This window comes from Manacus candei, unplaced genomic scaffold (assembly GCF_025592945.1).
Source record: "Manacus candei isolate 608988 ecotype Guabito, Panama unplaced genomic scaffold, ASM2559294v1 h1tg000014l, whole genome shotgun sequence".
NCBI lineage: Eukaryota > Metazoa > Chordata > Aves > Passeriformes > Pipridae > Manacus > Manacus candei.
In genome coordinates, this window is record NW_026138062.1 from 51,392,907 (window position 1) to 51,416,945 (window position 24,039).

At 47.1% G+C, this 24,039-nt stretch overlaps 2 protein-coding genes across 4 annotated transcripts in view; both read right to left on the reverse strand.

Annotated features, from left to right (window-relative positions):
* Positions 1–3,380: 3,380 nt before the first annotated feature.
* Positions 3,381–24,039, reverse strand: part of CAPN5 (calpain 5) — a 58,510-nt gene continuing 37,851 nt past the window's right edge. For all 3 annotated transcript variants that reach the window (XM_051779909.1, XM_051779910.1, XM_051779911.1), the window contains 10 exons: positions 15,602–15,810; positions 14,978–15,170; positions 14,224–14,417; positions 13,259–13,336; positions 12,529–12,724; positions 11,085–11,207; positions 10,203–10,399; positions 9,746–9,867; positions 6,891–7,027; positions 3,381–6,565 (listed from right to left, as the gene is read on the reverse strand). In XM_051779909.1, the coding sequence (XP_051635869.1) occupies positions 6,383–6,565; positions 6,891–7,027; positions 9,746–9,867; positions 10,203–10,399; positions 11,085–11,207; positions 12,529–12,724; positions 13,259–13,336; positions 14,224–14,417; positions 14,978–15,170; positions 15,602–15,810 (1,632 nt within the window). In that variant the 3' untranslated portion in view covers positions 3,381–6,382. The remainder of the gene's footprint in view (positions 6,566–6,890; positions 7,028–9,745; positions 9,868–10,202; positions 10,400–11,084; positions 11,208–12,528; positions 12,725–13,258; positions 13,337–14,223; positions 14,418–14,977; positions 15,171–15,601; positions 15,811–24,039) is intronic.
* OMP (olfactory marker protein) lies at positions 20,638–22,348 on the reverse strand. Its single transcript, XM_051780684.1, is given in 3 exon segments — positions 20,638–21,189; positions 21,191–21,347; positions 22,329–22,348. Coding segments are annotated over 3 exon segments (729 nt in total).

Below are 24,039 nucleotides of genomic sequence, written 5' to 3' on the forward strand. Positions count from 1 at the left end.
ACACCGCAAGTGCCGCGCTCCCCCAACGTCCCCACGCCCCAAAGATGTGTCCTCCTGCACCCCTGGGGTCTGCCCCAGACCATGACATTGTAGAATCATAGAATGGCCTGGGTTATAAGGGACCTTAAAGATCATCTGGTTGCAAACCCCCTGCCATGAGCAGGGACATCTTCCACTAGACCAGGTTTCTCCAAACCCCATGCAACCTGTCCTTGAACACTTCCAGGGATGGGCATCCATAGCTTCTCTGGGCAACATATTCCAGTGCTTCATCACCCTCAGAGTAAAGAATTTCCTCCTAATAGCTAATATAATTTAATCTTTAAGTTTAAAATCATACTCTCTTGTCCTATCAGTATTTGCCCATGTAAAATGTTTTCATGGCGCTCATGAAGATCCCTGCTACAAGTTTCTGCTACTGCAGTTTCAAGTCCTCGTGCAGAGCCCTGATGACTTCTTGGGCAAAGGGGTGGCTGAAGGATCCCCCTTTGCTCTGTGCAAAGTGTTCCCTCGGATGTGCAAGGAACTGTATTGAGGTCCTGTGGGGTGAGGCCAGGAGCTGAAAGGCGTTCTAGTTTGAATGCACCAGTGTGCATTTGTAAATGCGAAAACTCAGACAAGAACACACTCAAGGACCAGGAAACTCAGAGCTGAGGTTTTGCCTAGAAGCTTAACTCTGACCTGGTGACTCCCTGCCTGAATCTCGGCTACTGTCTTTTTTCCTTCCTGCTAAGAAAGGTGGGGTTGGATTTTAATGTTATGAAACATTACCAAGGCTCTTACTTAGGTATAAATCATGTCATTTTAGCTCTTGAATGCTGCAAAACACACCTTTTTATTTGCAGTGTTATCACACAAGATGGTTCTAAGCTCCAGTCTAGAATGAAGGGGCCTGAAAGCCTCTGTGGACCTGGATGACTGAAAATTTTTGGTGATACTGCAGAAGTAAGGAGCAATAAAAGGGAGCCTCCTTCCTTCAAAGTCAACCAGGAACTCTGCCCAAAATAGAGGAGAAGTCATGGTACAGTCACCTTCTAAGTGGTGTCTGTCCTTCTTGTCCTGACTTTAAGCTCAAGACAGATGATTTGTGATCACCTGGGGCCATGCCCGGCTTCACTCAAGCCCTACTCACTGTGTCAATATAGTTGGTGTGGATGTAAGGGCAGATAATGGCTGTGCCCAGGCTTTACTCTGGACTGCATCTGTTGTGCCTGGAAAGGGTCTAGGCTTGGGCTCCTTGTGCCAAACATGATCCACGGGTGTGTGGAAAGGCAGTGAGGGAGGCTCTTCCAGGAACATAGAGCTAGACATGCCCCTCTGCCTGCACCACTGGATTTGGAGGTGGGATTTGAGGAGTGCAAGGAGCATTTGGACAACTGCTCAGAACAGACTCTAATGGCTTCGGGTCATGGAATAATCCCTGGTATTTAACACCTGGGGTATTGGCCAAGGACGTGGTAGCACCTGAACAGCTCTAAGGGACAGAAAATGAACCCATCCCCTTGTTGAAGGTCCTACTACCTCTGTAGCCCTTCTGGAAATCCCTCACCCTTTTGAGTAGCAGGAGGTTCATAGCCATATGGGGGGAATGTACAGGGGCATTAGGGTGGGAAGCTGCAGGCTATAAAGGATCCAGCTGCAAGAAGAAATATTCCAGCAACATCTTTCAACCTTGTCTGTTTCTTCATGAAGATGCTCTTTCAGGTGAAAAGGAGTCTCTGAATTGCAAATTTATCACAAAATCAGACGATCACAGAATGGTTTGGGTTGGAAGGGACCTTCAAGATAATCTAATTCCAAACCCTCTGCCGTGGGCAAGGATACCTTCCACTAGACCTGGTTGCTCAAAGCCTCGTCCAACCTAGTCATGAACAGTCTCAGGGGTGGGGTATCCACAGCTTCTCTGGGCAACTTGTGCCAGTGCTTCACCACCTTCACAGTGAAGAAAATCTTCCTAATACCTAACCTAACTCTGCTCTCTTTCATTTTAGTGCCATGCCTCCTTGTTCTATCACTACATGCCCTTAGAAAAATCCTTATTAAAAATCCCTTATAAAAACTATACATAATTTAACATTTGTGAGCAGAAATCCCTGGCAAATGGCAATGCTGGAGAGATATAGAGATGCTTCAGGACCATTGGTGAGCCTGGGCTGGATCCTACCTGGAGCTGTGCACTATTCTAATGCTTGCTGCCAGTCTCCATACATGCACAGTCTCCCCACATCTCCACACTGATGTGCTGGGGTCCTGCATCAGTTCCAACATCCCTGCTTGCCATGTTGGTGTGCCCTACCAGCATAGGGACAGGCAGGGCTGCAATGCAACCTCCATTTTTAAGCCCACCTCCACAGTACCAACAAAACTGAGATGTGGATGCTGGTGGGGAAGCATGACCTCAATGCCTACAGGATGATCTGTGGCTTTTCCAGGCTTGCATACACCTTTTTTTTTATAATGTACACAAAGGAAGGCTCAGTAAAGCCACCTGGTCTGTCCAGCAACAAGTATCACAGCCCCATAGGTGCCTAGCCAAGTCTACTGCTCAGAACATTCTCCAGGAGAGTATCAGGATGTTTTGGGGTATAGATGTTTGTGAGGCTTTCCCCTGAGGAAAGATCCTTGCAAGCTGTTTCAGTGGTGGAGGCAAAGGAGTAAGATGCTCCTTTTTCTATCTAGCATTTGGTGACATACTTTGTCCCAGTGGATGATCCCAGGAACTGGAGAATCTGGGAAGGTGCCCCCACCCCACAATAAAAGTGCTTTTTTCATATGTCTGCTCCAGGCTCTTGAGGGTGGGCTGCAGAAGTGCACAGCTCCTCCACACTGCAAAGACCCTGAGCACAGTCAGCTGGTGGAGCTGGAAGCTGAGATGGAAACAAGAGCCTGCTTTGGGTCTGTGTGTTACAACAGCAAGACTGGAGACTCCCATGGGCAGGGACACACTTTTGAAATGCTCCCCATGTGCCAGGTGCAGGTTTGTTCTCTGAGGGAAAGCCATCCAAAGCCCACTTCCTCCTCCTGCTTTGCCCATAAACCCTCCCCCCTCCTTTTATTTTTTTAGCAATCTGCAGAGCTTTTTCCACATCAGATGAGGCTCAAAAAAAAAGAAGCTCCTTGCACTGTGGTGACTCCAGGGCAGAGGTTTATAGTCAGAGGAAGTTACTGGTTACCTATCCTCTCTGTGGATTTTCTCAGTGAATGAGACTGTAACCTTGTGTGAAAACCTCATGCAGATCACCTTGCCTCAGTCTCAAAGTCCACAGAGAAAATAATTTGAATGGAGTTTAGTGAATCAAGCAAATACAAAAGGCTCTTCAGGGCCACCTTGTGCCCATCAAAAGCATTCTGGAAGAACACAGCAGTTTAAAGGCAGGAAGTCTGAATAAAATATACACAATTTATTTATTTATAGAGGTTTACAGCTGTACAATGTTGGCTTTCTGTTTGGACCACTCTCTGTTCTTGTGCAGCGTGACACATCAGTGCCTTTGGAGATGAAGACAAATCACAGCCTGTTCTAACATGCAGATGTGATGTCAAAAAGAAATGGATTTCATGGAGTGTAATGGCAGGCTGCTTGCAATCATTGAAATGATTAAAAAAAGAAATATAAAATAAATCAGAGACATGTCCTACACCACCTGGGAGGGACTGGAAAGTGCTTATCAGACTCCTCTCAGACAAAAAAATCCTGAATATTTTTGTCTACTTCATTTGAAAAGAAAAGGCATCAACAGCTGGAATGCCATTTCAATATCTGCTCCACAAACATGACAAAAAAAAGAGTAACAAAGGTAACTTTTGTTATTCTATTGGAAATGTAGGGGAAGAAGGCTTCTGCTCCAACTTTTCCAAAGCTTTGGAAAAAAAAGGACAACTATTATTGATATTAAGACATTTTGGTCCTGATATAGTGTGATTTTTTAAGAAGCTGTTTAAAAGCTGCCTTTCCTCTCATTATGGCTTGATTCTTTGTAGGAAGGAAGGAGTCTGCCCATGGGTACCAGGGCACTATTACTCCTTGTTAAGCTTCGGCACTGCTCCTTGGGAATCATGGTGAGATTTGGCACATGGCAGGGCACTCCTGACCAAATGGCTCTCCTTTGCTGAAGCTATCCATAGCCTGATTTCCTGAGAAAACAAGGCTAATGCCGGCAGGTTGGATACCTCCATCTACTTATGATGGTGCAAAGCTCCTCTCGTGTTCCTGTGATGCCAAACAGCTCATCTCTCTGCCAGGTGAGGTATCTTTGGGCATCACAGTCCATCTCATATGTCACTCTGAACATAAGCCTGTAGACCCAAATGATACCTTCTTGCCCTACAATGCCGCTTCCATTTATTTTCAGTGTTGAGTCCCATAAACAAAACCAGAATAAAGCCAAAATATCTTTGTATCAGTCTGCCCAAATTCAAGGATTTGCTTTGAGCTTGGGATCAAAATGTCACTTGACCTACCTAGAAGCATTTAAGTAAATTCTGCAAGATGCTGAACTAAACTTGGTCCCTGTGATGGCACTTGGATTTGGAGGGTTCTCAGTGCAAACCTGAAACGATTTTGTCCATAACTGCAGGAGGTACACTCTGAGGATGTGGAAAGGAGAAAAACAGCCTGCAAAAATTGATGCAGTTGTACTGTCCGCTTCTGGATGCACCAAGAAGGGAGCTGACAGGTGATGTGAATTTGGAAACAGTTTACTACATTATAGACTTAAAAGATCTTTAGGGACTTAAAAAAAATACAGCCTTGCAGCACAAACATGGGTGTTGACTAGGACAAGCAGAAACCCTACTTGCTATGGCAAAAGAAGGCTTTCCTGTTCACTTGTTCTTGCAGGTAAAGGACTCTGCCGAGGCCAAAATTTGCCAAGATTAGAAGATTTTATCATATGTATTCATTTCCACTTGCATGCAGCGGGTGAGTGAAAAAGATTTGCTTGTTAGAAAATCTGACAGAAAAATCCCTTAACTTGCACCATTTTAAAGGCACATGAATAAAAACCTCCAAACAACAGGAGAAAAAAATGGTTTGAAACCCACCCTGATCAGCTGCTCAAAGGCCAGACAACGGGTTGTTGTTTGGCTTATCTGGGATGGTTTATAAGAAGCCAGATTCTGCCACCCAGTGGAATAAGGAAGATTAACCCAGTTTTCATGGAAATCAGGAGCAAACCGTGGCCCCAGACATGTCCCCAAGGATGCATTTGGGTTGTGCTCATGAGACCGGCTCTAGCACTGTGCAACTCCTCCTCCAAGACAGGAGACTGGAAATGAAAGGTGAGAGACGGACACTGGTATGAATTAAATATTCCCAGCATTTTCAGACTGCACTGGGAGCAGTGTTCCTCTAGCACAAGCTAAAATCCCACTATTTTTTAAAAGAATTTGGGAAAGCGAGGCACTGAGAAATGATGCACTGTATGCAGCAGTAAAGATGTAGTCCATGGAGCAAAGCTCCCCATCCCTTGGACCTGACATTTTGGCCTTCAGAGGAATCCATCTCCTCTTACTTAAACACTGAATGGCTCCAGCAGACAAGCCACCCCAGCTCCTGAGATGAGTTCTTGGGATGGGGATGGTATGAAGACATGGAGACAGCAGGCACCACGGCAGTTGAAGAGGCACACGCAGGAGCCGAGTCCAGACCAATTCAAAAGCCTGACCCCAGAGAACAGTTATCCCACATAGCTGTTGACATCTTTGTATACTTCAGAGTTGCATGGGGTTGAACAAGACTTGGGTGGACACATCTTGTCCCTAAAATGACAGAGCCTTTGGTCTTGTTGCCCCTGTGAATTTGGGATTTGGGCTGCCTTGGTGCATTTTCTTTCCAGTTGCAGTATGCAAACCCATACCCAAAAAATGCACAGAAGGCTCCAATCTGTTTTTCCACTTTTTTGCTGTGGTGCCTCCATAGATAAGCGATTAAATGGCAATTTCAAGGGAGACAACTCCATGCACACTACTCTTAACACCAGCAGACACATCAAAGATGCACTGAAGCAGCTGGTGGGACCGCAGTGGCCACACGTGTGCATGGCGGCACGTGGGTGTGCCAGCCTGTGTAAACAAACAGCATCAGGGCATCGTGCTCTGGCTGTCAGGACACACAGTGTGCTCACAGCGATCCCACAGGGCACATGGCAATGAGGGGGGCTGCAGAGGATGCCAGCAGAAGGATCATTGTGGTTCCCCAAAAAAAAGGCACCATTTTTGAACACTGAAAACACGAGATTGGCTCCTTTGAGTGGAATGCATGCATGGTTCATATACACTTTGCAGATGGTAGGTAGGCTCTGTGTGTGTCTCTATATATATGTATGTATGTGTGCAGGTTTATATTCACATATGTGGCACCAGAAGAGTCATCTTTGAGTACTCAGACGTTAGTGAGGATGTTACTGCTGAGCAGCATCACAGCAATGGTTCCAGGGAGATCGTTTGACCTCCTGTTCCCCTTGTCCTGGAGGTGCAGCGTGTGCACTGACTGCCGGTCATTGGGATCCCCCGTCAGTACCACTTGGCCCAAGAACTCGTCACTTATTAAGTTGTGGTTCCAGATCTGTGGAAATAAAACAGGGATAAGGGCAGCTCCTTCAGGAATGCAGCCAACCTTCATGCACTGAAGAGAAGAAGTGATTACTGGGGATTTGCTCTGAGCCGGAGCCTGGGAGGTGATGAGGTGTGGGAGTGTCACTCTGCAAGTGAGAGGGATGAAGGACATGCTTTTAACAGATGTCACCATGGTGATGAGAGGTTGAGTTGCACTAGTTATTTATGCTCAGCCTTGGGTACAGATCTGCTGTGAACAGTGTGAGGAGAGGGCTGGGGTGGTCCAAGTGAGAGAGGGTCTCCATCCCTCAACTCACTGCTCGCCTCCCAGGTACCTGAACAATGATGGGCTGTCCTGGCTTCTTCCGGTAGAAGAGCCCTTTCACATCAAATTCTGGTGATACTGTGTTCTTCTTCACTGGAGAGCGAACTTTTTGTCCTTCACACTTTATGATCACATAAGGATCGGCTCCTGGGGAGAGAAAAGGGAATTTTTTTGTTGTGAAGTCGAAAATTGGCTCTTAAAAGAAACCTCTAAGATTCGACTTGTGAGTTTGAGCAGACAGCATTCTTTTACTTATGATGTTGGATGCACATGAGATTAGATTCTCCAAAAGGCATGTATCCATGAGTTACAGAAACCTCATGCCTTTATTTAGTTACCTAATTAACAATTCAAGTATTACCTAATCCTATTTCACCCCTTTCCCAGAATTGTTCCTCCCCTTGACACGCCTCCTGTTTTGAGTCAGTGGTCCCTTTGGGTCATTCGTCGTCCTTTTTACGCTGTCTTTTTCTTGAACTCTCACTTTTGGCACACCATCTCATCTTTTGGAACAGTGTCCATGCCCTTTGTACAACCATGAGGACAGTTTTGTCTAGTTCGTTAGCTTTATGTTCTTTTATCAGTTCTGTTTCAGAACCTCCTGTCTCCCAAGAAATTCCTTTCTGCTGAGACTGCCAACTTTCAATGATAAACTACACGGTTTTACTACATAGTTTTAAGCTACATTCATTATTTTATATGGCTATAGATTCCCCCTTTAGAGACTTTAGCTTCTGTAATTCCTCAGAGTCCTTTTCCAGGGGTGTCATGCAGCACTTTGCCTCCATATCCCACCAGAGGACATGGGTATCTGTCAAAGAACTCATCACAGCCCAGATGACATTTATGAAGCTCAGCTGTTGGGCTCACGCTTAATTCTATTAGATGACATTGTCTCTGGGCAGCAGGCAGTGATGGACTGCTATGAAGCTGGTGAAGGGCTTGGAGCACAAGTCTGATGAGGAGCAGCTGAGGGAGCTGAGGGTGTTCAGCTCGGAGGAAAGGAGGCTCAGGGGAGACCTTATCGCTCTCAACAGCTACCTGACAGGAAGTTGTAGCCAGGTGGGTTGGTCTCTTTTCCCAGGTTACAAGTGACAGAACAAGAAGAAATGGCCTGAAGTTGTGCCAGGGGAGGTTTAGACTGGATATCAGGAAAAATTTATTCCCCAAAAGGGTTGTCAAACATTGGAAGAGGCTGCCCAGCAGTGGAGTCAGCATCCCTAGAGGGATTTAAAAGATGTGGCGCTTGGGGACATGGTTTAGTGGTAGGCTTGGCAATGCTGGGTTAAGGGCTGGACTTGATGACCTTAAAGGGCTTTTCCAAGCTAAACAATTCTATGATTCTGTGATTCTATGAAATGGTCCCCTCTTCTTTGGCCCTATATTCTACATAAACACTCCTCCATCACTCTAAATCCTCCTGACCATTGTAATAAATCTTCCATGGAAGACACCATCCTTTCAGGATTTGCTGTCCTGAAGGCAGGCAGAAATAAAACAATGGAGAAGAGAAAGAGAGTCACACGAGGAAACAGCAGATGGAGAATAAAGTTACCAAGTTCACAGATTACAGCCCACAGCTAGATGGCACCTGAGCTTCCAGGAGAAGGAAAGAGTCCCTCATTAGTGAATACTTTCCTCTTATGAAACAAGTGCTCGTTTGGGAATTTCATTAGAGAATCAACTATTGCTATGGAAATTTAATTGCCAGAATGCATTTTCTTACCATGAGCTTTAGTGACTGTGATGGAAACACACACCGGCTGGATGAGTTTTCGTGTCCCAGGGAAATGTGGAAATGAAGAGGAACAAACCAGCCCCTTCTGAGGGTCAGAGATTTAAGAACCACATCTTTGATTGCCAGACTACGTCCTTGCTAGCTTTCTGTTTGCAAGGATCTGGCTCCCCTGGTGAGACACAGCTGCTGGATTTCACAGCCGTTTTTCTAAACCAGCCTTGTCTTTTGGGATGTCCCATTAAATCCTCATATTCCATCAGCCAGAGCCAAATTCCTATCTGTAAATCACTATTTCCAATGTGAGAACACCTGGACTGGAATGTACAAGAGATGCCGTTGCACTGGGAAGAACAAAACATGCTGTTGTTGGTGGGAGCTGAACAGCTGGGAAACAGCTGGAAGAAAGCAATTCCCAAGGGTCTCTTGTGGAAAAAAATATGGAAAGATAAACCTCCTTGTTTCTATGAATATTCAGAGACCTTTGGCTTCAGACCTCCCTGCATTGCTACAGATACACTGAGCTATTGTGAATCACCCAAGAAAAAACAACCTGCCAAAGGTAAAATTCCCTCCCCAAATACCAGGCAGGGTGAAAGGACTCCCTTTGTGGCACGTGATAAATAAGCAGACATGGCTAGCCCTTGCTTAGAAAAGATTCTGCTCGTTACTCTCAGGGTTCTAGTGACACGCAGCCCCTCTACTGATAGACATTTATCCAGCCTCCAGTGATGAACACTACGCATCAGCCTGTTCCATCGTTTATCTGTCCTTCTTGCTAAAAGCCCTTAAACAGAATTCCTGACTTTTACAGCTGCTCATACTCAGGAGGAAAGCCTGCGTTGTTACAGGACCACTGCTAAGAGCTTTGGGGAAGTTTTGGGAGGATCACAGACAACAGCCTAAATATAACACCTCCCAGATCATGTCCACAGCAAGAAGTGAGTTTGATTCTCCATGGACTTTCTCTTCCTGTAGTGTCTCAATCAGGCATGTTCACTGAAAAAAATATCTGAGGACATAAATCCCAGTAATGTCCCACTTCATAAAACCACCTCCCCCTTTCTCCACTGAAGAAACCACCTCCCAAGTCCTCCAGGGTTAGAAAACAGGCAGGGAGAGACCAATACCTCCTTGGGAGTCCTGATTCTTGAGCCCAGCTGCAGCAAGGACATGGATCTGGGATACTACTTGCGGGTAACCACACATCCCACTCCAGCAGGTGTGTGGTGGCTCATCCAGTGTCAGCTCTCTGCAAGGAAAAATACGTGGCCTTTGAGAGGTGCCCAGCCTTAACCCAGAGAGTTTGCTCTGGTACAATGGAAAGACTATCCACTGTCCGCTGTCAGACTCTGCTCCCCAGTCCAATCTCCTCAACCTGGGTTTGGGATGCTTAGAAACAGAGTGGGAGCTTCTCTGCATGTTTTGTGGCGAGACCTGTAAAGATGCCGTCTCTTGACCACACGTGAAAGGAAGCCAAACGCCAGCTCCCTGTAAGGCTATGGCCGCTCAGGAAAACCATTAGTCAAACGCAAAGGGCTGTCTCCAAAGAGCCAATTCCTCCCCATCACTGCTCGTGCTCCTTACCGGCAATCTGAAGGCACATCTGTGAAAATCCTGAGAAGGAACTCGCCTTCATGACCAGGGTCAAAAGTGGTGGGGATGATGACGTAGCGGCCTTCCTTCAGGTCTGTCCTCAGGAAGACGCTGCGGGAGTTGATGTAGATGGAGCTGGCCACCTTCTGCTGCAGGGTGTGCATCCGGTAGTTCCTATTCAACTCCACCTAGGCAGAGAGCACAGCAGGATTGTCAGCAGATTGTGACTGTCTGACAATGTACTGGTATCCACCATGGGGGCCCAGACTGCCAGGACTGAGCCCACAGTGCTGGGAGACCTGGAGCTAAGAGAAACAGCAAAATGGTCCCAGCTGTGTTGCATGGAATACAAGTGTGGATGGGGCTTTCCCAACTCGGTTGGCTCAGAGACTTGTCTCTTGCATCCCAGCTTAACACTGGGGGCCCAGCAAGCAACACATAAGAATTAATCTAGAAGATTTCAACATTTGGAGAGAACAGACTAAACATTGCTTTTAGCAAGGAGAACTACACAGAATCAAATGGTTTGGATTGGATGGGACCTTAAAGATTACCTAGCTCAAACCCCCCTGCCATGGGCAGGGACACCTTCCACTAGACCAGGTTACTCACAGCCCCATCCACCCTGGCCTTGAACATTTCCAGGGATGGAACATCCATAGCTTCTCTGGGCCACCTGTTGTCCATGCTGCCACCGTATACCTCTGAAATCCCTCTTCATCTCTAGAGTGAGGCAAGCTGTGTTAAAGGCACTCCAGTAGCACCCAGATAATGCTTAAATGAACAATATGGCCATTCAGGACTGATGTACTACTCCACCACTAACAAATTTAGGGTAGCATTCAGGCCAACATACAGGAAACCCCAGTGTACCTTATGGATATCAAAGCCTATGGCCAAGTTCTCTCCTTTGCCCTCTTTGCGACTGGTTCTTTTTGGCTTCTGCTGGATAGAGATCAGCACTTCATCTTCTGCCTTCTTCACATCGAACACATACTAGAAGCAAAGGGAGTTATTAAGACAGGATCACTGGGCATGGGTAGGTGTGCACATACAGTAGATTTAACCTCAGTTTCGCCTCATCTGCCTTCCTGCAGGGACAGTACCCATACTGAGAACCCACACTCCCTGCTCTTGGGAACTGTCATCATCTTGCCAAGCCAGAGACCTTTTTGGCTCATCTTAGAGAAAGACTGTGAAATCCAGTCTCTGAATTGCTTGGCAGAATCCAAAGAGTCTAGATGCAGTCTCATACCAGAGACTTCTACCACTTGAAGTCTGCCACAAGTCCTACTATAAGGCATGGAAGGAGGAACTATGTTCACAGACACCTAAGATGAAGGCTAATACAGAGCTAGAAGATGGAAACAACTCCCATGTCTTTGATGACAACTCTTGCAATGGACCAGACCATCCTTCATCTGCTTGTTAGGACCTGGAAGGACTCATAAGGACCTGGCTCATGATACTGTGAACCACAGTTCAGAGCAGGACAAGACAATCATAGAATCATAGAATAATTTAGGTTGGAAAAGACCTCTAAGATCATTGAGATTAGCTCTTAACCCAGCACTGCCAAATCCAGCGCTAAACCGTCTCCCCAAGTGTCACATCTACATGCCTTTTGAACACTTCCAGAAATGCCAATTTCACCACTGCTCTGGGCAGCCTCTTCTAATGTCTTCATTCTTCCAGTGAAGAAATTTTCCCTATTATCCAATCTAAACCTCTCCTGTCACAACTTGAGGCTTTTTCCTCTTGTCCTATCACTTGTTACCTGGGAGAAGAGACTGAGCCACCTGGCTACAACCTCCTTTCAAGTAGTTGTAAAGAGCAATAAGGTCCCCCTCAGCTTCCTTTTCTCCAGAAAAGTTTGTTCCAGGAGATGAACTTCAAGCTGGAAGGAAATGGCCCTATAGACTACACCTGTCCTGGTAAATTTAACAGTGCCAAAGTTTGGGGAACAGAACTGGAATTTCATCATTCAGATATCCAAATTGTTGGAAATGAGTCCTGGCCTTGTTTGACTGGAACCAGCCAACACTGCTACCCTATGGCACAGTTTGCTATTTGCTTGTGCCAAGATGGTCTACACCAGGCACTTGGATGCAGTCTCCCTGATAAGAGGGACAAGGTTAATGCAGTTGGCCTGGATGGTGGTCATGCTGTGCCAGGAGGCTTAGCCAGAGAATGGTAATAAACACAATTAACCTATTAGAGGTCTGGAAGCCATTTTGGTCTTCTAGGTCCCTGTAAGAGATTTACACATTTGGAAGCACATGTGAAGGGCCCAGAAGGCCCTCTGCTCCATACTCACCTGGGGGTTCTGCAAAAAGGTGTCCTTGTGGTTGATGCAGCCTCCAGAGCGGTTTTTCAAGGGGTCATTGCTTCTGGTCCATGCCCCATGTAGCACTGCCTCTTCCCAGGTCTTGTGGATGCTCAGGTAGGATGTATTGATCAGACGGCACTTGATGATGTCCGTGAAGTATTTGCAGAAATCTTCGAAGGTCATCCTAAGTCAGGAAAGGGCAGAGCTGGATTATACTGCTTCATTCCCTGGAAAAGTACACTGAAGGAGTTTTCTTGATCACCTGTTAGAGACTGAGGGTTGTCTCTGATGGCTGATGAATATCAAAAGTTATTCATCAGATATCCCCAAAAGAGATGGTGATACCTTTATCTATACATGCAGTAAGTACTTCTTCATTTTAAACAACAGAGCTATGTGTTTTGGAGTAGGAGAAGCAGCATAGTGCCCCTTTCTCCACACAAGGGCACATGTACTGAAACGTACCCAGTGAGGCTGTTAAGTTCAGCCCTCTTATACCAGGTTCTCACTATCCTGGTGAAATGGTTTGGCCCGAGAATGGTACAGAGCAGCTTGCAATCCTAGGATCATGGCCATCCAAAGATAACCCCTCATGGACTCAAAGAGGGGGCTTGGAAGGCTGTTTTCCCTGGATTGCTGTATACATGGAAATGATGCACATGCTCCATGGGGTTAGAGGATGCTGTGGGCATTGCCCGTGGTGACAGAAGGGACTCACCAGAACTCTCCATCATCTTCCACTGTCATCCCCATCTTCTCTCTCTCACTTTTACTCACTTTCTGCCACTCCTCAGAGCTGTGGGAACAGAACAGGATCATTACTCAGAGGCAAGGAGACACACAAGAATTCAAGAGGCACAAGGACTGTATAAAGCTCCAGCTCAGTTCCCATGCTGTTCTGATCAGATCATCTTCCAAACACGGGGGAAGTCCAGCATGGCTTGGAACTTCAACTTCTGTCCTGACCAGTGGAGTTGAATGTAGCCTGGCAAGATTTTATTTGGCCAGTAAAATCAAAGCCCTATCAGTGAAGATAACAAAATTGACTTTGGCCAAAGGCTCTGGTTACACTGGCCCTTGGTTCATCATCTCACCTCATCCACAGACATCACAACAATCAGTGGTGGCAGAGATTGATTCTGTTGGGTGCTAATTTTGCTGGACCAAGACTGGGAGTGGAAAAGTGAGCTATAAATAAGCTTCATTAGTGTGAACATAGAATCATAGAATCACAGAATGGTTTTGGTTGGAAAGGACCTTAAATATCAGCTCATTCCAACCCCTCTGCCATGTGTGGGGACACCTCCCACTAGACCAGGTTGCTCAAAGCCCCATCCAACTTCACCTTGAATGCTTCCAGGACTGGGACATCCACAGCTTCTCAGGGCAACCTGTACCAGTGCCTCACCACCTCACAGTAAAAAATTTCTTCCTAATACCTAATCTAAACATGCTGGCAACTTCACCACAACATCCACCAGAGCCTTAATGGGAAGGTCTGCCAAGCTCAGACACCTCTACCCCAAATGAAATAGCAGATTTAGGACATAGGTGGAAGCAGCATCCCAGAGCTGCCCACACAATGTTAACTTGTGGGTGTGGATGTAGTCAGATTGTCTCATGTCTCAAGGCTTGCTCCAACCCAGCCTTTCCCACCAAAACAAGCTGTCCATCCCAACTCACGTGTCACTCCAAGGGCCGTTCCACTCCCGCTCGCCCCACGGGTTGCGCATGCGGATCATGTCCAGCTTCTCTGACTTGAAGAAGGACAGAAGGCCGTGGCCCAGGCGGACCTTCCGCACGTCCGTCACCGCGTACGCGTGGCCCTTCACCAGGCCGCAGGCCAGGCGAGCCTCCATGTCAGCTGCTGACGTGGCCTGGGCAGGGGACACAGACAGTGCTCAGATCAGAGTGATGTGACTACTTTTGCATGGACTGGGAAAGAAAGGGGCTCAGATTTCCCCACAGGTTTCTTTATGCCAAAAAGAAGAGCATCAATGGTCAGGGAGAGAGCCAGTTGGCAGATGTCTCAGATGCCATTTTATGCGGTAGATCCCTTCTGTTCTTCATCTGTTCCATGAGGGCTCTGAGCTCCCATAATGACAACAAATAAAGCTCATTCTACTCCATATACTAGGAGGTCTGGCACCCAGCATTTGTAGAGATTTCTGCATGCAGACACCAAAACACTTTTCTCTGGAGTGAATCCCTTCCTAATGTTTAAAAGGTGGTGGGATGAATCTGGGCTCTTGGACACAGAAATGAGGAATAAAGAGGGCTGGCATCCAGGATTCACCACTTTTGCTGTCCACAAGAAGTCGGAACCCTTGGCCACAATTTATTTCATCCAATTTAGAAGTTTACAATCATGTAAGATAACTGCATCCTAAAATACCTATTCCCATGGGATCGTGACCATGCTGGTAACCTTGCTTACTTTAATGGAGCAGCTGATGAGGCCTCCCCGGTTGTGCACCTTCAACACGCGCTCAAAGAGGAGGTTTCGCTTGGCTTCATCAGTGATGTAGTCCCCTTCAGTCAGGTCAATAGGTTCAGAGACACCACCAGTAAAATCTACCAGGGCATCAGCTGTGTTGCCTCCATCCAGGGCCTCATAACAGCCTGACAACCTGAAAGAGGGTGACAGGGATGGCACAACAACTTTGGCTTGACATTTTAAGGGGTCTGAGACAATTCTTGGGGAAGCCTGGCGAATGGAGATTTGTAATAAAACTTTAAGTGGGTGAGGACAGCCAGCAGGGTGAAAAAATAGGACCTGTGTTCCTTGCAGCACTCTTGCTGTCATAGGACCAAAGTAAAAGAAACCTGAAATCTCTAGGACAGGTGTTGCTTAAAGAAACATTAAAGGATATTTTGCTTTGAGGATACATTAAGGCTAGAGAAGGTGGCTTTTTTCTTAGTTTTTGTCTGTTTGAGATACATACTACTACTCCCCAGGAAAGCTGTTGTTTCCACTGCTGCAAACCAACTGATGAATGAATAGAGAGGAAAAACAGAGTGCTCATGTCCCAGTTCGTCCTGCAACTGCCTCAGTACCTACTTGGCATAAGCTTTCTCCACCAAGGCACACCAGAATTCGTTCCTGGAGTTGGAGTGGCAGTAGATGAGCTGATTGTGGAGTGTGGGCAGGCGGTCATCAATCACCACATCCAGCCACTGACCAAAACGCCAGAACTGGAAGTGGAAGATCCCCACATAGCTCTCAGGTTTCTCAGGGTTCCACTCCTGCTCCTTCCAGTCTGGGATGACCTGTGAGAAAGGAGGCACAAGCACCTAAATTATTCACTTTTTTCTGGGAATAACTCTCATCCTTGAACTAATGCAGATTAATGTTAAAGACAAGGAAGAATATGAGAGGAATGGATTTGCTTTCAGCCTGCTAGGGCCAGATTTTGGACCTGGTTCCTCCAACGCAGACCAGATGAATGTGTACTGGCATAGCTTAGACTCCTTGGAATTTGGAGTCCCTTGGAAGATGGAGTTAAAGATCCTTGTCCTCTTTCTTATAACACTACCCTGGGCGTTGGCTGCCATCTACTTCTGTAGACAGGCTATTGGAGCAGAAGCATCCTTAGTCTGAGCAGGGATGATTACTTTTGTTCCTATTTGTGTCAGTAGGGTACCACTATGAGAGCACACCTTCTTTGATTCTCCTACTTGATTCTAGTGTGACTTGACTGGCACAAGAGCAAGTGTTGTATTCATCTATCTGATGCCAATGAACAGGCAGGAGACACTGAATGCATCTACTCTGTTAAATAAAACTGGGAAAAGCAAGATCCCCACTCCCTTATGGTCTCCATTCTTCCCTGTCAAGACCTACCATGCTCATCCAAGCAAGCATGGCAAGGTGACTTGTTGAAAGAAGGAAAAGAAGGCCTGGGTTGAAAGAAACCCTGTAGCAGCTGAGGGGCTGAGGGTGCACAGGTTTGCCAGCGGGACAGGCACATGAGAAGGGTAACTGTCAAAGTCCATTCATGGCTGCAGGCACCACCAGCTTTTCTTTGAATGGAAAATTCGTCCAACAGCTGGGACAGAAATGAGCACAGCCAGCCACAGATGCTACATATGGGAGGATCTGCATTTTACTTAGAACCAGGACACAGAGGCCCACAGCAAGAAACTACGCCACTGCAGCTTAGCTTTTGTTGAGGGTGAAGGTAATGTGGTTTTACTCCATGGCTAGGGCAGGCTATGAGGCTGCACATAGTTAATGTAGTTGATAGTTGACAAGTACTGACTGATTCAGCTGCAGTAATGTGACTGACTGTCCACACCTTTGCTTCTTTACTTACTTGCTCCCAAAGCATCATGACTTCAGCGAGGAAAAGCCCCAAGGTGCTCATGGGAGCATGTATTATGTTCCAGTACACCAAATAATCACTGTTCTGTGGAGACAGCTGTGAGTGTTGGGGTGGGATAGGAGAGGACACAGCTACATTGCATGGAAAGAGGCTCTTCAGGAAGTCTAGGGACATGGTGAGACCACCTGTACTGTGCTTTGGCCCTTGTCCAGCTGCCAGAGCCTTCTGCCTTTTGTTCTGTGTGCTGTCACAAAGCAGTAATTGTGCAGAGAGCATTCTCTCTGAAGAGCACCCTGACATCTTAGTTACCAGCAACGACCCAGACCAGACCTCTAATTGCTCCTACACTGAAATATTAATCATGCCATCAGTGAGCCCTGCAAGCTCACTGGCACTGTGAGTTGTCTGGATCAATAGAAGCATAGCAGACAAAGCCATGAAAAAAAGCCACTTTTGGAGGGTTTGGTGTTTTCCAGGACTGCTAACAGCAATGTCCCAGGGTCCTTCTTGGAGAGTGCCAGGAAAGATCAGACAGTCCTCCATCAATGCCCATCAATTCCCTCCTGACTGGAGCTGATCCTAATGAATAGTCATAGAGGACCATCATGCTAATCAACTTGCTATTAATGTGGGCTTAGAAATGATCACAGCATTGATTAGAGGCAGCTTGTCAGCCAGAGTGGGTAGCAATAGCTTCCAGCTGGCTGGTTCTGAGACTTGCTGCTGCTTTCAGTGGTGGCAGGAGATAGTGGTCCTCACCATATTCCTCCATCCCTTCACCTGGGGACGGTGCTGAGAACACCCTCCACCACTGAAGGCAGCAAAAGATGTCAGCTTTCATCCAGAGCAGGATGCAGGAGTAAGGGCTGGTCATGTTTCTGCACTGACCCAAGAGGAAATGAGAGGAGTATGATCTCCAGAGATGCTCCATGCTTGGAGAGCGTGCTGTGGACCACTCATCCCAGGATCGCATTGAGTCCTGGATTCAACTTGTTTGTGTGACACTGAGGTAGTGGAGGAGACCATGTCTCCTCATTCACCCAACTGTGCTGCTTTTTGCTCAGGTGCTCCCAAAATCTGGAGTTTCAACACCCTTTAGTGGGACAAATTTGCAGTGAAAGGGCTCAGAGACGGGTAAATTGGGAGCTCAGAAACACTGGGCTCATTTCCCAAAGCTGATTTAGGGCTTTTCTCAATTTTCTTAAGAATGGCTAATTAAGAGAAAAGGTACTTGTGACCCTGAAAAAATGTTCTGATTAGAAGGAGGAATTGGTAGATGCCAAATGCTCCAAGCCTTCTGCTGGGAACTTGCCAGCTCAGGATGAGGAGGGAGGCACCCAGCTGTACCAATCTGCTGAACCATCGTACAAACTGGGATGAAATTCGCCTAGGAGATGGGACAGGGCAGTGTTTCTGAAAGCCTTTATGGGATGCTTATACTGTACAGGGAAAGTTTCAGTGACTAGTAAAAAGAGGCTCATCTTCCCTACAGCAGAGATCACACTGCCTCCCTCACCTCCCACCCCAGCTCTAAAAGAAAGCAGGATCCACCTATGAATCATTTCCTCTTCTCTGCTCAGCTTCAAACTCCTCCACTAACCACACAAAACTGTTCAACACTCCATGAAGCCTTTCATACAAAGAGAGAAGAATGTAAATGTTCATTTTACATTTAATAGGAGATAAAAAAGAGGCTCAAAAATACCAACAGGGAGTAAAATTTGGTGGGTGTTGCTTTACTGCATGCAGGATTAGGGCAGCTTCCAAAAAGAGCATGAAGAAGACACACACGGCCTCAATCCTTAAGAGGAAACTCATTGGCTAGGCTTTTATTTACCGTGGTACATCAATATCCAGCGAGGTATCTGCAGCAAGAACTCTACCCCAGCAACATAACAATGGCATATTGTCAGACCTGGCATGCAAAAATCCCTTAGGATGTTGCCAGTGGCTCCTGTTATTTGGTCAAAAGTGGTTTGTAGCCAGGAGCTCTGCTCTGGGATGCACAAGGAGAGGTCCTCCTATAGGAAAGTCTGCCAGGACCCTAGAAGTGGGGTTGGCCAACAGTGGGTCCATGCTGTGGCCAAGCAGGGATGCATCTACTTTTCTCTCTACTCATTGAGTCCATCATTTCTTGGGGTCTAAACAAAGATATCAGCTTCTACAGCAATGTCCATGGCATGGCTGTATGATCTGAGTGGTTGCTGAGCTTTGGTTGTGGGCAAGACTCCAAGCTCCCACCATCTCTCCAGCCAGTATCCGATCCTCCTGCTTTCCTTCTCCTCTCTGCTTGGCATAGCTTGTGCATATCATGTTGTACACTATTGTTGGGCTGGGGAGGGCATGGAGTTGCATCTCTGGAGGCTTTGAAGAAGAGGTTGGACTCTTTTGGGGCTGGTCTGCACAAGTCAGCAAGCCACAGGTACAAAGTCCCCTTGTTCTGGCCTTCCCATCACTGTTCCCTCCTTAGTTATCTTGGGAAAATCTCAGGCCAAACTTTGAGGAGCACTCACCCACAGTTGAGTGCAATCTGAGCAAAGGACCAATTGTAATAATATTTAACTCTTTCAAGGGACTTTTCTATCTGTGTGTCTCAAGAAGCTTCATTGAAGTACCTTCCACTTTTTGATGGAGGAAATGTCCAAAGTCGGTAGTTTATTCACAGTCATGGGACAAGCCAGGCACAAAACGCTCTCCTGCCCCAATACTTATAAAGGCACCACTACCCTCTGCTCTCACACATAGCCACCCACAGACCATTCCCTGTGTTGTAGAGGGTAGGAGACACTGCTTTTCAGGGACAGCAACAGCAGATTCCTGCTCTGTGGTTTGCAAAGTGCTCTGCAACCTCATGGCTCTCTATAGACACTTCAGAGTAAATATATTCATATTTAAGGACAGTACAATGTGCAAATTGGTTTTGCTCACTGCTGGCTCAGACCTGAGACTCTGCACACACACACACACACACACACACACACCTGCTCCAACTCATCTTGGTATCAACAAACTCCAGGCAGCACAAGGTGTGCTGGAGAATCCCTCCCCGCAGTGACCCCCAGCAAGAAATGGTGGTGATGGTCAGGAAAGGGCTGGTCCAACCTCCCAGTTTGTCCAGTAGGTTTGCAATTTGCAGAATACGGCGTGTCTAAATGTATTTCAGCTTCACAGCAAGGTGGATTCTCCATAGGACTGGTCTTTGGAGACACCAAGCAGCCACAGTCGCAGCAGGAGTCACTGCAGCCTGAAAGCACTCAGAATCCTTACTAGGAGTAGCAATCCATTGCAAACAAGCCTTCCATTTTTAATGGCTAGGATGGAAACTGGAAGGTAGGGCTCTCTCCAGGGGTCTCTCCTGTTTCTAGTATGGCAAATATTTATTTTTCCACCAGGTTTTTGGTTACACAGCTGCCACGTTTTGAGGGCTTAGGGCAGCCTCATATTTCCAAGCCAGCAAAAAACCTGCACCAGTCAGACCTGGTGAATCCCTGATGATCAAAAGCACAGAGTCTTATACTCCAGGCAATGTTGCAGCAAGCTCATGGCCCTCTCCTCCCCATCATTCAGACAGAGGACAGCATGTTTGGAACATTTCTGGGCTGAAGCGCTCCAGAAGCACTGAGCTGTTCTCCACTTTATCACAAAGCCATTCCTTATTAAAAAAAAAAAGCAACAAAAAACCAAACCCATGTGAAAACTGAAGCAAGAATTGAGCTGAGAGAAGAAAAATTAAGACTGAAGCACAGCTGGAGCGAGGCCGAACAAGAGAGTATCAGGCTTTAAAAACAATGGAGCCCTTCAGCTGAGCTGGTTCGAGATCATCGGTGAAGGTGAGGAGGAAATACATCACTTTGCGGATCTGGGCTAATTCTGCTATTCGTTCCCCAAATTCCTGGGCATCTGCCCCATTGCACTCTACCTCCTTGGCCCCTGGCTTCTTCCAGAAGATTCCTACTGGCTCCAGCAGCTGCCGGTTCATAAGGTGGGTGAGATCAGGAGTCCAGTGTTGGGAGGTGCCGGTCACTGTGACCTTTCCAGGTCTCTCCAGCTGGATGTCCCAGCGGAGGAAGCGCAATTTGTGCTGCTGGATGAAATCCACTCGGTAGATGTGTTCATTGGGACGCAGCAGCTTCTCACCATCCTGGGGCCTCATGTTTTTTTGTTGCAGACTCTGGAATCGTAGCCTCATGCGCCGGGTGAGCTGTTCATCGCAGATGAAGGGCAGCTCAATCATCTTTGCCTCAGCTGCCATCACCTTGGCTACTCCTCTGCTACGTTCTCAGTAATGTGTGGTTCTCAAACAGGACACACAGGCGGAAAAATCTGACAAGCTCCTGGAGCTGGTGCCTCCTCTCCACGGTCTCAGCAGTGCCAGGCAACCTGGGCCAGTGACGCAAAATACCCTCCGGTTCTTCCTCTGGGTGCCCTTCTGACTTGTTTGCAGATTCTAACTGATGGTGCTGCTGTGCTGTGCTGCATAATCTATAGGGAATGGATGTCTGATGTCAGCCTCCCTGGCAACCTCCCTGACAACCATGGCTCCTTATCCCAAAACAAAGGTGTGCAGCCAGGGATGCCACCTTGACAGGTCTGGGTGGCAGTAGCTTTCTCTGAGCATAGGTTCATGGTATAATTCAGGTTGGAAGAGACTGTGGAGGGGTCTGGTCCAACCTGCAGCTCAAAACAGGACTTTCTTCAGGTAAGTCGCTTGGGGCTTTGTCCAGTCCCTCTTTGAGTATCTCCATGGACAGAGTTGCCACAGCCTCTCAGGGCCTCTCTTCCAGAATCCAGAATTCCAGACCGTGCTCATGCTGAAGATAAGCTGCAGCTTGTGCTGTTGTCTTTTGTCCCCTGACTGTGCATCCCCAGCCAGAGTTTGGCTCCACCTTGTCCACACTCTCCTATCCAGGCTGGATGGGGCTCTGAGCAACCTGGTCTAGTGGAGGGTGTCACTGCCCATGGCAGGCGGGTTGGAACTAGATGATATTGAAGGTCCCTTCCAAGCCAAGCCTTTCTATGATCCTATAAGCCCCCCCTTCATCTTCCCTCCTCCTGGATGCACAAATCCACTTCCCTCTAGACCATTTTGGTGGCTTGCACGAGGCTGTGCCATCCAGAAAAGGACACAAGGGTCCTGAGGGACAAATTGACTATCAAATGAGTAGCAAACTAACATGACCCTTGTGTTCTTTTCTGGATGGTACAGCTGGCAGGAGTCAGGCTCCGCACTGCTCCTGCAGCAGCAGGTAGGCAGCAGCACCCCAGTGTTGTTCTGCCTGCCTGGCCTGGCACAAAGTTGGAGAGGGTGCTCACAAGTGGGTTTCCCCTTTGTGTGCCCAGGAAAGGGGAACTCAGGCACAGTCTGTGTCTTAATGCTTGTCTCTGTGGACCAGGTAGAGAAGTGCGTCCAAGATACAAACAACCCAAACAACCTGTTTCCAAGCTCTGATGCTCTGAACCCACCTGAGTACCAGCAAGACCATCATGCTCAACCTGGAACCACACATTCCTCAGCAATTGCTGGGCATGCCTGGACACCATCCTGTGCAACCTGCTCTGGGTGAACCTGCTTTAGCAGGGCGGTTGGACTTCCCACAGACAACCTTTCTGTGATTCTGGGAAATCCAGAGCACAGTACTGTGCTGGTGGATGGGATACGGGGGATAGTGGTGAATGCATTTCTCTTTGCAGGGTGCTGGGTAGCTCCAGGAGGCTGTGCATCCTGAAGAGAGATGTCATGCCAAGCCAAGTTCCCCTCTGCTAAGTGTCTCCATCAATGAATAAACCACAGACAGGTTTTGGGTGTGCCACAGAAAAGACATGACTCCTGCAAGCATGCTGTGGTATCTTTGGGGTATAGTGGCTGCTTTGGACTTGGAGAGCACAGGGTTTCAGCACAAAGCTTTAGACATGTTGTAGAGTCAAAGTCATTTGGGTTCTCTCTGTCCTATCTGTGATTCAGGTTGGCTTCTGCAACATGACTTATTTGCAGGGCAATTTGGGAACTCAAACAGGGTTAAATGAACTCCATGAAACAGTTTTTTCTATGATATTTTTACAAAAGGCTGTGCCAGTATTTGAACTGTCACACTTGACTCATGAACACCCACTATCACTCCAGGGGCAATCACTTTGACTTCAAGAAGAAGTCCCAAAAAAGACTACCAGAAGCTGGCCTTGGCCAGACAAGCCACAGACAACAGGGACCCAAGGTGGGTCATTTTCCTAGGAATTGTCCTTCAATCACCATTCTGCTGTTACTCCTGAAGACCTTGAGGATAGAGTCCAGAAAACTAAGAGCTACACAGCCCCATCTGAAAGGACAAATGACCCTTCTGGTTGTTCTCTGAGCTCTTGCCTCACTTGTTTACTGGCTTGTTAAAACACCCTTAGCAAAAGCTGTTGATCCTTGGGTTTTAAAAGTTAAAAACGCCTTCAGTTAACTCTGGAGACCTTATTGAGCTGAGCTACATGTAACAATGTCATATGGATCTTGCTTGGACGGATCTGTGTCTTTTACCCCCATATGTGGTAGCAGCAGAGGAAGCAATAACCTTGTACATGGTGATGAACACACTGCAGTGGGGGTTCAGCTTCCAGGCATCATGTGATGTTCCTTCTTGGTCTTGATGACGTGCAAGATCAGCCTTCAGGGAGAAACAATAACTAACCACAGGTTGTAAAAGACCTACACAAAACGGACTTCGGGAGGTCAGTGTCCTCAGAGCCATCTGCTTGTGGTGCCCCAGCCAAGACTGCCTGGCACTCTGGAAGCCACTAAGGGGGAAGAAGACCAGATTGGGTGATGGAAATGCAGGGGTGTCTGAAGCACTTGGCTTCAAAGCCTGGCCCCTGTCCTTTGTTTGTTGAGCAGTACCAATGCAACCTGTGGGAACACAGGTAAAGATCCAGACAAACCTTTAGGACAAAGTGCTGCTGGAAATTATTTAAATCCCCTCATTTTAAGGTCTTAATTTCTTTTCATAAGAGCTAGACACCTCTGAAGGTTCAAAGAAAGGGTGTCATGGAGCCAGATCACACCTAAAGACATGTAGGGTCAGCTAGGATGCAGGAATTTAGAAAACAGCTCTAAATTAAATTCCAGTACCCCATTGCTACTCAGTGACTCACACCACACAGACATAATAGGAAACAGGGACATGGAGAGAGCAAG